This window comes from Gekko japonicus, unplaced genomic scaffold (assembly GCF_001447785.1).
Source record: "Gekko japonicus isolate JY-2015 unplaced genomic scaffold, Gekko_japonicus_V1.1 scaffold2357, whole genome shotgun sequence".
Lineage (NCBI taxonomy): Eukaryota > Metazoa > Chordata > Lepidosauria > Squamata > Gekkonidae > Gekko > Gekko japonicus.
In genome coordinates, this window is record NW_015164729.1 from 236,594 (window position 1) to 249,716 (window position 13,123).

The 13,123-nt window shown below is 44.3% G+C and overlaps 1 protein-coding gene across 1 annotated transcript in view; it reads left to right on the top strand.

Moving 5' to 3' along the window:
• LOC107109032 (coiled-coil domain-containing protein 162-like) overlaps positions 1-13,123 on the top strand; it is a 51,640-nt gene that overhangs the window by 36,467 nt on the left and 2,050 nt on the right. Inside the window, exons 11-13 of the mRNA XM_015409608.1 lie at positions 5,174-5,326; positions 10,603-10,812; positions 11,066-11,186. Of these exons, the coding sequence (XP_015265094.1) occupies positions 5,174-5,326; positions 10,603-10,812; positions 11,066-11,186 (484 nt within the window). The remainder of the gene's footprint in view (positions 1-5,173; positions 5,327-10,602; positions 10,813-11,065; positions 11,187-13,123) is intronic.

The following is a 13,123-nucleotide window of genomic DNA, read 5'->3' on the forward strand; positions in this document are numbered from 1 at the left end:
TCCTCTGTAAAGCTGGGGGGGGCATGGACTCACAAATATGTTTCTGCATTCTCCACTGAGGACAATGACTTCATTTCCTCTTTGACTGATTGTGTACGAAGCCCAGAGGGTTTAGTGTACTCTAATGACAAATTGTATGTGCCTGTTTCCCTCCGCAGAGAAGTCATGGAGTCAGCGCATGGTTATAAACTTGCGGGCCATTGGAGCTTTGTAAAATCCCTTCAACTGCTCCGCAGGCAATTTTGGTGGCCTCATATGCGCAAGGACTTGTTGGACTTTGTGAGAACCTGCCACACTTGCGCATTAACTAAGCCACGGGGGGGTAAGCCTCCTGGTCTCTTACAACCCCTCCCCACTCCTTCTCGACCTTGGGAGGTAGTTTCTATGGATTTTATCACGGATTTGCCTGTTAGCAAGGGGAAGACAGTAATTTGGGTTGTTGTTGATCTGTTTTCTAAACAAGCCCACTTGCTTTTAAAACGTGGATTTATTCTCGATGCTTGGGATCCCAACATGCAGTTGCCTGAACCCCTAATTTTTACTCAAATGGATGGGTCCACGATGAAGGAACCTTGCGAGTTTGAGATGGTGCCATTACGGTTGGGGGCGGGAGATCACTGGGAAAAACGCTCGTTCATGATCACCCCCACTGCCAGGTTCCCGCTAGTATTAGGAAGCCCCTGGCTGCATGGACACGATCCCTACATTCTATGGGACAAGGGGAAGATGCAATTCATCTCCCCACGATGCAAGTCACATTTATGGAACCCGCAGTGGGGTTCCCAGTCAGCAGCCGAAGCCCCCAGTGTTTGCCTAGCCCAGGAGGAGTTGGGTTCGATTCCTCCCGAATATAGGGACTTGGCCAGGGTATTTGAAGAGGAAGAAGCGGATAAGCTTCCACCCCATAGGCATTCAGATTGTAGTAATGAATTACTGCCGGGTCATAAATTGCCTAAGGGATGCATTTATGTGATGGGACCAGCCGAAAAAGATGAACTGCATAAGTTTATAGATAAGAACCTGGCCTGGGGTTTCATCAGGCTGGCTTCCTCACCATTTACAGCTCCCGTGCTGTTCCGGAAGAAAGATGGGGGGTTGAGGCTATGTACTGACTATAGGGGCTTGAATGCTATTTCGTCTAACAATGTCTACCCCATGCCGCTCATCAAAGACTTGTTGGCCGAGGTGTCTAAAGGGAAAACCTTCTCCAAATTGGATCTCCAGGATGCGTACTTCAGAGTTCGCATAAGGGAGGGAGATGAACACAAGACTGCCTTTAATACACCCCTTGGCCAGTTTGAATACCACATGATGCCATTTGGTGTCCAGGGGGCTCCAGGAGTATTCATGAACTTGATTAACGAGGTGTTGCACAAGCATTTATTCAAGGGGGCTCTTGTTTACTTGAATGATAACTTGCTGTACTCCTCTGACCTCCTCTCACATGTGAAATTGGTGAGGGAAATGCTACAGACGTTGCACAAGCACAAACTCTTTGCTAAACTCTCCAAATGTGAGTTTCATACATCGGTCATTGACTTTTTGGGGTATAGGATCTCAAACAAGAGATTGAAAATGGACCCAGGGAAGGTCCGGGATGTACTTGGGTGGGAGGCCCCCCGCACACGCCACCAGCTACAGTCATTCCTCGGATTCTCGGATTTCTATCGAAATTTTCTCCCCAACTTTGCCAAGATCAGCTTACCCCTCACTGACTTATTAAAAACAAAAAGGAAAGGTCCAGAAGCGACCAAACCGAGTGCTAAGCTTCAGTGGATGGAGGAATGCCAGGAGGCATTTGACCGTTTTAAGGCACTATTCACGTCAGAACCAGTGCTTGCCCACCGGGATGAAAATAAAAAGCTCATCGTCCAAGTTGACGCATCAGACGTGGCGATGGGGGGGGCGATCCTGCAGGAGGGGGGCGATGGGTTGTTACACCCCTTGGCATATGTCTCTTATACTTATAACGGTCTCTTAAACTTATAACGAGACCGAACACAATTGGTCAGTTTGGGACAAGGAGGCAGGAGTGATCCAATTGGCGCTCTCGACATGGAGACATTGGTTGGAAGCCTGGGTGCCGTTTGAGGTCTGGACAGATCATAAGAACCTGGAAATGCTCAAAACCCCCTTTAATCTTAATGCCAAGCAGCTATGGTGGGCCAACTTCTTTTCCAAATTTCAATTCATGTTGCACCATTTCCTGGGCTCTGCGGATTCACTGGTGGATGCACTATCCTGCCTCCCACAACATGACAGCCAACAGGAGGTGGTACTAGACTCTATGTTCACACCCTCGCATCTTGGGGGGGGTGATGACTCGCAGCTGCACAGCCTCCTCCTCTCCAGACCAGATCTCCGGACATGACTCCACCCCTCCTGTGCCTCCGGGCGGGGCAGCCTGGAACGTCAGGTTTGCCTCTGCCTTTTCAGATGCCGACAAAGATGAGGTGGAAAATGTCGGGGTGGTGGTGGAAAGGAAAGCGGATGGCTGCTGGTACCGTGGCACAAAACTGTTTGTACCCAAATCATTCCGAGGGGAAGTGCTTGCAGCGGTTCACGGCTCCAAACTTGCAGGGAACTCTGGATTCGTAAAATCCCTGCACCTGCTGCAAAGACAGTTTTGGTGGCCACTTGTGCGGAAGGATTTATCTTCGTTTGTTCAGTCTTGCCAAACTTGTGTCATGTGTAAACTCTGGGGTTGTTGAAACCTCTCCCAACCCCAAGTCACCCCTGGGAGGTGATCTCTATGGATTTTATTACGGCTCTACCCCCGAGTAAAATGACCTCCGGAGGCATCTGGATTGAGGCGATGTGACGGCACTGTTGTTAGATCTGTCGGCCGCGTTTGATATGGTCGACCATCAGTTGCTGACCCACCGCCTCGCCGATGTGGGGATACAGGGGCTTGCTCTTCAATGGCTTGCCTCGTTTCTCCAAGGTCGGGGACAGAGGGTGGCAATAGGGGAACAGCAGTCCCGGAGGCACCCACTAGAGTGTGGTGTGCCTCAGGGGGCGGTGCTTTCCCCGATGTTGTTTAACATCTACATGCGCCCCCTCGCCCAGATTGCCAGGAGGTATGGGCTGGGTTGTCATCAATATGCAGATGACACCCAGCTCTATCCCAACAGGATGATTGGGTGGACTTGCTTCCCCTGGCTGAATTTTGCTATAATAACACATGTCACTCCTCTACGGGAATGTCCCCATTCAAAGCGCTCTATGGCTATGACAACCCCCCATTGCCCTTTCTCAAGGGAGTTACCTTGGGCCCGGGGGATGCTGCGCAATGATGTTAACAACTTCAAGACTCTTGGCCTTTATTGTTTAAAACTTTGGAGATGGCCAAAGAGGCTTACAAGGCTCAGGCTGACAAGAGAAGGGTGGAGGGATGGGCTCTGCAGCCTGGAGACTCAGTGTATGTATCGACAAAAAACATTTAGGTGTTGAGACCCAGCCGCAAACTGGGTTGAAAATTCATTGGCCCGTTTAAAGTCAATGAGGTGGTCGGGGAGCTTGACCTTCCTAAGAACATGCGCAATATCCATTCTGTGTTTCATTTCAGCCTCCTGAAATGGGACCCAGGCCCAAGCCCCTGGTGGCCAACAAAACCAGCACCCCCTCCTATCATGGTGGAGGGCGAAGAACATTTTGAGATCTCAAAGATCCTGGACTCTAAAGTTAAACGTGGCAAACTGTTTTATTTAGTGGAATGGTTGGACTTTGGACCCTAGCATCGTGAATGGGTGAAAGTAGGGGATATTCGGGCCCCTGGGCTCTTGCAAGAATTTCACCGGGAGTTCCCAGGGAAACCGGGAGATATCCTGGGCTAACCGGGAGGTCTTCCGGGCAGGCCGGGAGATTGTTTTTTTGGGTGGGCAGAATGTCAGCTATGCTGCCATATGGTTTATGGGCCCGGGTTCGCTTTCATGACCTGTGTGCCAGTTGCTGCCGCATTCCTTTCTTTTCGCTTCTCCCCCTCGTTATCACTGACCTTGTAGCCAGCCTGTGTAGTGTCTTCCCATCAATTAACCATGAGACTAGTTTCGTTTCCCAGCCTCAGGCTAACAGCCACTGGCCAAGAGCCCTTTAGCTCAGTAGTCATTTGAAGTTTTCACTATTTTCTGCCAGTAATTTGGTGTCATCTGCATATCTCAAATTGTTAATGTTCCTTCCACCTTCCTCTAAATCTAATCAACTTTCCTTATGACATACATTGGAGAGATAGGGAGATAAAATACATTCTTGTCTGACACCTTTGCCAGTTGCAATAAACAAACTGAGATAATGGCAAATAACAGTATAACAGGTCCATTGTATTCTAAACTTGTTCAGAGAGTCCTCCTTAAATTAATCAACTCACTGTGGGGTGTGTTTGTGTGTTGATCTTCAAGCTTTCAAAGCATCAGCAAAACCAAATCTATGGATGTTTGATAGCATCTGTTTCGAGTCACCTCTTTTTCAAGAGCTGATAAGTGTTTCCTTCGAGTGGTCCTACATAAAATATGTAAATTATCTACTGTGTTGGCACTCCACAAATCTCATAAGTTAGGAGGTAAATGCATTCCATTATGAATGTGTCCTATATTTAGGGAGACTGTGAGTATATCTTTTTGTGGATTTTTAGGGGGGGGGGACACAGCAGCAGGGCCAGGAGCCATGAAATGCAGGAAGCATAGTGTAAAATATCATTATCTGAAATTCAAATCAAGAAGAGTACAGAGACCATCCACTAGTTACGCTAACTAACTCCTGTGGTGGTGGTGGGGAGTCCCAACTAAGGTAGCTAACATGTTAATGATTGAGGAATCCCAAGTCCTTGTTCAAAAACTACAGGGGGGAAGTAATATGTTTCTTTTTCATACCGCTACATGTAATGATTGCATAATAAAGATCCATTCATAGAACATGTACCCAAAGAACATGAAAAACAATTACCTAAGGTAACACTATATATAATTAGCTTTTATTTTCCAGAGGAAATAATATAATTTTTCAAAGAAATTAGAAATAGTACAGAAACTAAAATAACTTAAACTTTAGGATCCTTGTTCTTTTCACAGTAAGTACAAAAGGACACAAAGGTACCTAATTACAGGGCACACAGAGTTTTGCAGAAATGTTTGTGGCCATGAATTCTCTATTTTGCATCCTGTTTTTGCCCTTGTAGGAGGCCATTCAAAACAAAAAAGAATGTCTGAAATACAAGATGATGGCGGAACAAGAGGTCCTCCTATTTCGTCAACAATTGAAGGCAGCCAGGAAAGCTCTGGCACAATCTCAGGCAGAGAATAAAAGGTTGAAGCAACAACTTGACAAGCAGGTTTGCTACTGAGCTCTGCCACAACCCTTTTCACATAGAAAAATTGAATTCTTTTATTTTCTTGGTACTATTGATGTGAGTGCAGTTCTTTCCACTGAAATAATTTTTGTTTCCTTTTAAGGTGTGACTGAACATATTTTGCACTGTAATTTTTAATCTAACCCACATTCATGACAGTAAGACTTTGCAGAGTTTACTAACAAGTTAGTCTAACCATGAAGTATCCTCTGGGGAGAAATTAAAGTCGGCACACAGACCACCCTTTGTTAAAAGTTTGCAAATCCTGATTGAAGGTCTGGGGAAAGATAGAAGGCTCTGTTGTGTTTCTTAAAATAAAGGCAGGCATCCCAGCCCTTGTGTTCCATGTGGGCATAGGGGCCCCAGTGATTTGGAGTTCTCAGAACACCTTGGGGTTCTCAGCCCCTCACACTTTCTCAAGGGTGATTTGATTCCCGTGTGAAGAGCTTTAAGAGGACCTCCACAAACTGGATACGTGGGAGACAATGTGGCAAATGAAGTTCAGTGCTGGTAAGTGTCAGGTGATACACAAAAATTCCAACTTCAACTATAGGCTAATGGGGTCTGAACTTGCTGAGACTGAAGGGGAAAAGATCTTGTGGTTGTAGTTGATAGCTCAATGGTTGTAGTTGATAGCTCAATGAAAGTGTCAACCCAGTGTAGTACAGAGGTGGAAAAGGCAAGGGGTTATTAGGAAAGGGATTGAATATAAAACAACTGATATTATAATGCCCCTGTATAGATCTATGGTGTGGCCTCATTTGGAATAATGTGTACAGTTCTGGTCACTGTATCTCAAAAAGGACATTGCAGAGCTGGGAAAAGTACAGAGGAGGGCAACCAGGATGATTAGGGGGTTGGAGCACCTTCCCGATGAGCAAAGGCTGAAGAGTCTGGGACTTGTCAGTTTAGAAGAGACAACTAAGAGGGAACATGATAGAAGTTTGTAAAATTATGCATGGGGTGGAGAGAGTTGGCAAAGAATTTTTTTTCTCCCTCTCCCAAAATACTAGAACTTGAGGGCATCTCTGACGGACTGCAAAAAAATGTAGGCTTTTTAAAAAGTTGCTTGTGTCAGAAAGTCAGGGAGTTCAAGAGTTCATCTTCCCTGGAGAAAAGAGCTTATGTGATTGGCTGTTCTACTTGCACTCTGATTGGCCAGCATCAGCTTAGAGAGGAAATTAAACAGCTGATCTGGAGGGAAAAGATATGTTTGCCTTTTTGTCTTTGTTTGAAATCTAATGTCTGGATCAGTAGCCAGAAGGTTTGGCTTCTGAGGGAAGAGACTTTGGGAGTCAGTGATCTCTGTCAGGGAACTGTTAGAAAACAGAGGATGTATGCATTGCAGAGGATGTATGAGATTTTAGAGCTGAGATGCATACACTCACAGCATATTTGAGGATTTCAGTGATAGTTACATCCCAGAAGTTAAAGTTCTACCGGGGGGGGGGGGAGATTGTATTGGTATCAGTGTTGGTTGGTTGTTGTTGTCTTCACTCTGATTTAACTACTTACAATCAAGGAACAGTACAAGCAGTGGTTGAAGAGGATTTACATAGTACCTGTACCTCTTTATGGAAGTGCAAATCCATCTTGCCCCTTTAGAACACTTACCCAACTGTGTGTGTATTTGGTTCTTTCTTCAACCTTCATTGTAACCAGTGAAATCACAGAGAAGAGCTACAGGCTGGCATTAATTAAACAAAACTGATCAAGAATATAATTCACTTTTTCTTAAAATACAAGGCTCTGTGAAATGCAGAGAAAAGTATCACAGTGCAGCTCCCAATCAATGGAAGTTTTAAAGTAATTAAGATCAGTCTCTGCCTATGACTTGCAAAGCAAATACATAATGCTTACAGTGGAAGGGTGCCAACAACTACACAAACACAATTTCCTTTTTACACTCTCAGTAGCAAATTTCTCAGTGATGGTTACAACATATGAAATAATAAAATCATAATCTTGTAAAATGCACAATGTTTTATGATTTTTAAACACTGATACTGTCACCCAAACAATATTAAAACCTGGAATTTGCTGCAGTAAAACAACTCAGCCAGTAAATGCTCTCCACAATTAAAAAAAAACAAAAAAGTCTTCACCTCCCTTCTAAATGCCAAGAAAGGCACACAAACCTTGGGCAGAGACTACCATTATTGGATGCTACCTCCAAGAAGTCAAAACCGGCTATACCTCTGCTATGGTGATCCTAGAGCTTAATCAGAGATGTTTTTTACCAACCATTTAACCTTGTCCCTAAGGCAGTTTCCATGAAACATGCATTTTAAGAAAGCTACTCCACTACCCTTTTAGTTTTACTAGGTAGTTCAGGATGTCTTGTCTGGCCTTGAGAAACCCTCAACATATGAGTATCCATAGCATAGGAGGCTCCCATACTCCTATAATATTGTAGATTTACAAAACAAATGTTTAGGATGACATTGTTATGAAGGGATTAGAACTGTACTAGAACAGAACAGTCCAGGTGGGCACCTTTAGAATGGAATAGGATTGTAGTCTATCACAACGATTATTTCAGGCTTTATTCTGCTTTTACTGTACTGTCTCCTACCTTTGTAATTTCATTGTTATTATTTCATCGTCTATAGTATACATTGCCTTAGGTAGTTTGTATTAACTTTTAATTTTGTACTGTTGCAGTGATCATTGGCTGTCTTTGCAGTATGAGCATTGTATTTTTCCCCCTGTAACCCATTTTGAGTCTCAGCAAGAAAGGTGGGCTATAAATAAACAAAAATAAGCAAATTAAGAAATTTAATCTATGGGGACTAAGGGTTCAAATGCACAGGATTTGTAGCAGTTAAAAGGTCTCTTTCAGGTTTAAGCAATTACCCGAGCAGTCAAAAAAAATTATTTGGGAGTGGCCAAATGTCCTTGGGATTTAAACCAATAATTGTCCTAGCCTGGACTAGTTTTCCCCATGAATTGATGTGTAAGTTATGAATAGCATGGGGTGATAGTGGCACAGGGGATTTATCCTCTGGTTAAACATCTGAGCTGAACAGGACTGCTGTCAGTTCGAGCCCTGCACTGGTGTGAGCTACCAGCCAGCTCGCCGTCCACCCAGCGATTCGAAAGCTTCGGTGAGTAAATAAAATGTGTACCACTCCTTAGAGGGTGCACCCTTCCCCCCCCCCCCCCGTGGGAAAGTGTTAGCTGACAAATGGAAGGTCCGCGCGTAAGCTCAAAAGCGGAGAGAGATCTACACAGCTTCAAAGAAAAGCCTGCAATGGGCCATTCTGGCCAGACGGTGGCAGTGGTGCGCTGCGACCAAGAAAATGCTGACGACATCAAGCGACGCTGACTAAAGAATGCTGCTGGGACACGTCTGATTCTTACAGCTGACCAAACTCCCTGTCGACTGCGAAGTGTGTGTGATTAAAAATGATATATGTTGTCCTCCCTTACCGCCATCATTGTTAGTTCCGTGTCTACACATGAGTAACTGTAAATCGCTCAGAGCCGGCAGCTCTGCAAGGATTGCGCGATCAATAAATTGAAAGATTATTATTATTATTATAGCAAGAGATAACAGTAGCTCAGCAAAAATATTAATAGTTCAAAAGTTTGTAGGACATTTTGGCTTCTGGCCTCCTATGGCAAAGGATAGTAGCAACAGTACAGAAAACACTTCCTGGCAAGAACTGGACAGAGAAACAGGGATGTTAGAATAAAATAAAGGAGAGGAAAATTTCAAAATTGTGTCTGTATTTAACTACATACCTCTTTCCCCTCTCCTGCCCTGAGGATTTCAGGAAATCTCACTTGCAGTTCTGACCAGCTTCTCCAGCCTTAGCAGGATGACATGAAGTAGCCAACATTTTTTTGAAAAATTGGATTTAATATTGAGCTCATTGTGCAAAATAGAGGAAAATGAGCAAATTCATTAAAGTATTATGCTTCTGTTTCTTTGCATACTTTACCAATTTAGTTATGTGACAACAATAGTTAGGTTATGGTGATACCGGAAAAGATGTGACATTAAAATATAGAAGTACAAGGGGAGACCCACAAGAAACTTGCGAGGAGGGGGCATTTTCCCCACCTTTGCTTCCCTCTCCCCCCTTCTCTGTCAAAGTTCTCTCCTGTCTTATCTATACATTTCCCTCACCTCCCCCTTCTCCTCTCACTCCTTCTATGTTACTTTTCCTCCCCACCCCCTTTTCTAGGAATCCTTTCTTACCCCCTTTCTTCTCTCTCCCCTTCTATGTCTCACCCCTCTTCCCCCACCTGTTGTCAGTCTGCCCCTCTCTCCTCCCTTTCCCCCCCCCGACAATCTCCCCCCTCTTCTGCCTCCCTTTCTACAGCTTCTTCGTTTTTTCTGGCCGTGGGGAGGTTGCTCGCTTGGGAGAGATCTGGCAGCGGTGGCGGCCACTGCTCCACGGCCAACTTGCTGACTGCGGGGAGGCCGCTCACTTGGGAGAGGCCTGGTGGCGGCGGCATCCCCTGCCCCACGGCTCCAGGGATGACTGGCTAGCTGCAGGGAGGCTGCTTGCTTGGGAGAGACACAGCGGCGGCAGCATCCCCTGCCCCATGGTTCGAAGGATGACTGGCTGGCTATGGGGAGGCTGGCTCGCGGGGGGGGGAGTATTCCCCATGGCTCCCAAGCCAAGACTTCTCCCCGCCACCGCTGCCATGGCCCACAACACCAACACTGGCAAGTCCTGCGCAGCTCCAAGCAGCCAGGCTCTTCGCCACCGCCGCCCACAACAGCAACACCGGTGAGCCCTGCACGCTCTGAGCTGCCCGCTGCCAATGGGTGTGTTTCCTGCACTCTTTTACTTTTGGGGGGATTTAAGTATCCCCCTATAGTTTTTAGATTTTTCTGCACATCTGGGGATTGCCCCAAACATGCAGGAAAATCCCCCTGCCCCCCAGGTGCCCCCGATGTGCAGATTTAGATATCTGCATGGGGGGGGGCGCCTTGGCTATTAGATATACAGATATATACCACTTTTCTCCTTGTATTACCTTTGCCATTTTCAAAGTGGGGAGGTAGTCATTTTTTTAATTTTTCTGTTGTCATTGTATATATTCTGAATTTTAGATTAACCCCTGGTATTTCTAAACAATGATGCTAATCTCTGATATGCTTACTTTAGGATATGAATTGCCTTGTAATCACATTAGAGAAAAGATGTGATATAAATTTTGGAAATAAATTAATACCAATAAACACATCTTCTCTGACATTACAGTTGACCTTTACATAATTTGTTGCCTGACCTGCATAGGACCACTTGCTACAAGAGGCAGAGCACAGGATGAATCAAGAAGTCCACAGAAGGCAGAAACTCAATCAGATTAAGACAGACAACTTGGATAGGATGCTGGAGGATCTTGGAAAGAGAGAACTGAGACTGCAGTGCCAGTCAGCAGAAGCTGAGAAATCCTCAAAGATAAGACAGCTTCAAGAAAAAAAAGTGAAAAAAGCATTTCACCAAGTAAGGCCATAAATAACACATTTTCAGTGTCTAATAATAGAAGAAACAATGTTCAACAAAATATGTACCAGCATTAATTTACCATTAAAAAAAAAATCCTCCTGGCTGCTCTAATAAAGAGCGTTATAAAAAAAGCCTCCAAAATAACTGAAACTTTCATGTGCAAGGTTAACAGTTTCCTGTTCCTACGCTATGCATGTCATTCATAATTAGACGAAATGGTTTTATTTGCATTAAAATGTATCTTTCTTAGGTAAGAACCCGACTGACCCAGGAGCACAGTTTAAAACTGGACGCCTTCCAGAGGCTAGATGAGCTTCAGTATCAGCTTTATGACATGGAAGCTGCAGCATCCCAGAGAAATTTATCTGCAGGTATGAATGTAGTTCATATGATATCAGCCTGGACTACACTTGACAAGCAATTGCAGAGATATCTGTCAAAGTTATGTTTTGAATCAATAGTGGCTGTGGGAGGCTGCAGTCTTGTCCACATGATGGGTGGCAGCACTGAGAACAGCTACTGTCTTTCTGTTTCAGCCATTTTTTCTATCCTGCCCCTACTTTCAATAAGATTGTGCATTTTAATTGCTAGGCATGTTATGTGCACAAGAAAAATGCTCACTTAAAATTTACTAACCCCCAAGTTTGTCATGTTCTGTATACACTTTTTCTCACAGATTATCTAACACCATGGTATTACTTTCACAGGTCTAAAAAGGAGGTCTCTTAATCTTTCACATAGTGCCAACAGCATAAAGCTTTCTTTTCCAGGTAACAACATACTAAATTTCCTGTATCAGCTCCAATTCTTTAGCATAAGCATGTGCTCTTCAAAATCCCAGGCTCCAAGCTGAAAGTTGTTATTTTTTTAAAAATGGAAATGTAAAAGTAACTGACTTATACCATTAAACTTCCTTTATTCATTATTCCTTTATTAGGAAAGCTTTCATACCAACTTGTTTGTCAAGGAGCCCATTTTTACAAAGTAATGTGGTGATGGGTATTATCAAGGTGTACTCAGTTCACCTGTAGTACTGAACTGAAGTTGCACCCTAACCATACTCCTAACATTTCCTCCGATAAGTAGTGAGAGGCAACCTGCTTCTCAAGGAAGCCTGTTCCTCATTACTGATCATCTTGAGGGCCCCCTGTTCGAAAACGTTTAAGCAAATCAAGTAATCATATAAACTGTGTTTATACAACCAGATTTTGGTTGGTTCCGTTTTCATTCAGATCCCAACCACTTGGATTGTCTGGGTATCATGGGAAAAGGTGACAGTTAAGTTCTTAGGGGGAATTAGTATTCTTCTATGCAAAAGAGTCATATCAGAATACAATTATTCTGTAAATAGTTACCATGATTCTTTTAGCAATTCCAGAGATGTTTCCTGGAAGACGGATGGAGAAAAAAGCAGGCAGGATTTGAGTAATAGCTTAGTAAGACAAAGCATTGTGAATCTTTTTCCTTCCCATAGTCTTAGGCGCTCTCACTTGCAGATGGGAACACAGTAGCATACCAAGCTCCTTAGCATTCCCATCTTGTTTACATTGATACTTATCTTTGTTACATATCTTTGTTACATGACAAAATATTCTTCAGAAAGGTTTATAGGTGAAACACATTTTGAGTTCTCTTCCGTGAATTATTTTGCTCCAAAACTTCTGATAGGAATCCATACAACTGTTGTTGTTGTTCAGTCGCACAGTCGAGTCCGACTCTTCACGACCCCATGGACCAGCTCCCGCCAGGCCCTCCTGTCTTCCGCTGTCCTCTGAAGTTGGCTCAATTTCATGTTCATTGCATCGATGACACTGTCCAACCATCTCATCCTTTGCCGTCCCCGTCTTCTTCGACCTTCAATCTTTCCCAGCATCAGGGTCTTCTCCAGTGAGTGCTCCCTTCTCATTTGGTGGCCAAAGTATTTGAGCTTCAGTTTCATTATCTGGCCTTCCAGGGAACAGTCAGGGTTGATTTCTTTTAGGATTGACTGATTTGATCTTCTTGCAGTCCAAGGGACTCTCAAGAGTCTCCTCCAGCACCATAGTTCAAAAGAATCTATTCTTCAGCACTCGGCCTTAATGCAGCTAAGTGTAACTTAATTTTTTCCCCACAGAGTAGTTAGGACCAACACATGCCCCAACAGCTCTCTTCACCTCCAAGAGACAAGCTGTGAGCCACATTCCAGTTGGCCTGAGTTCACTCTGACCTCACTCACTGGAGACAGATTCAGATGGGTAGCCGTGTTGGTCTGAAGCAGCAGAACAAAGCTTGAGTCCAGTAGCACCTTTAAGACCAACAAAGTTTTATT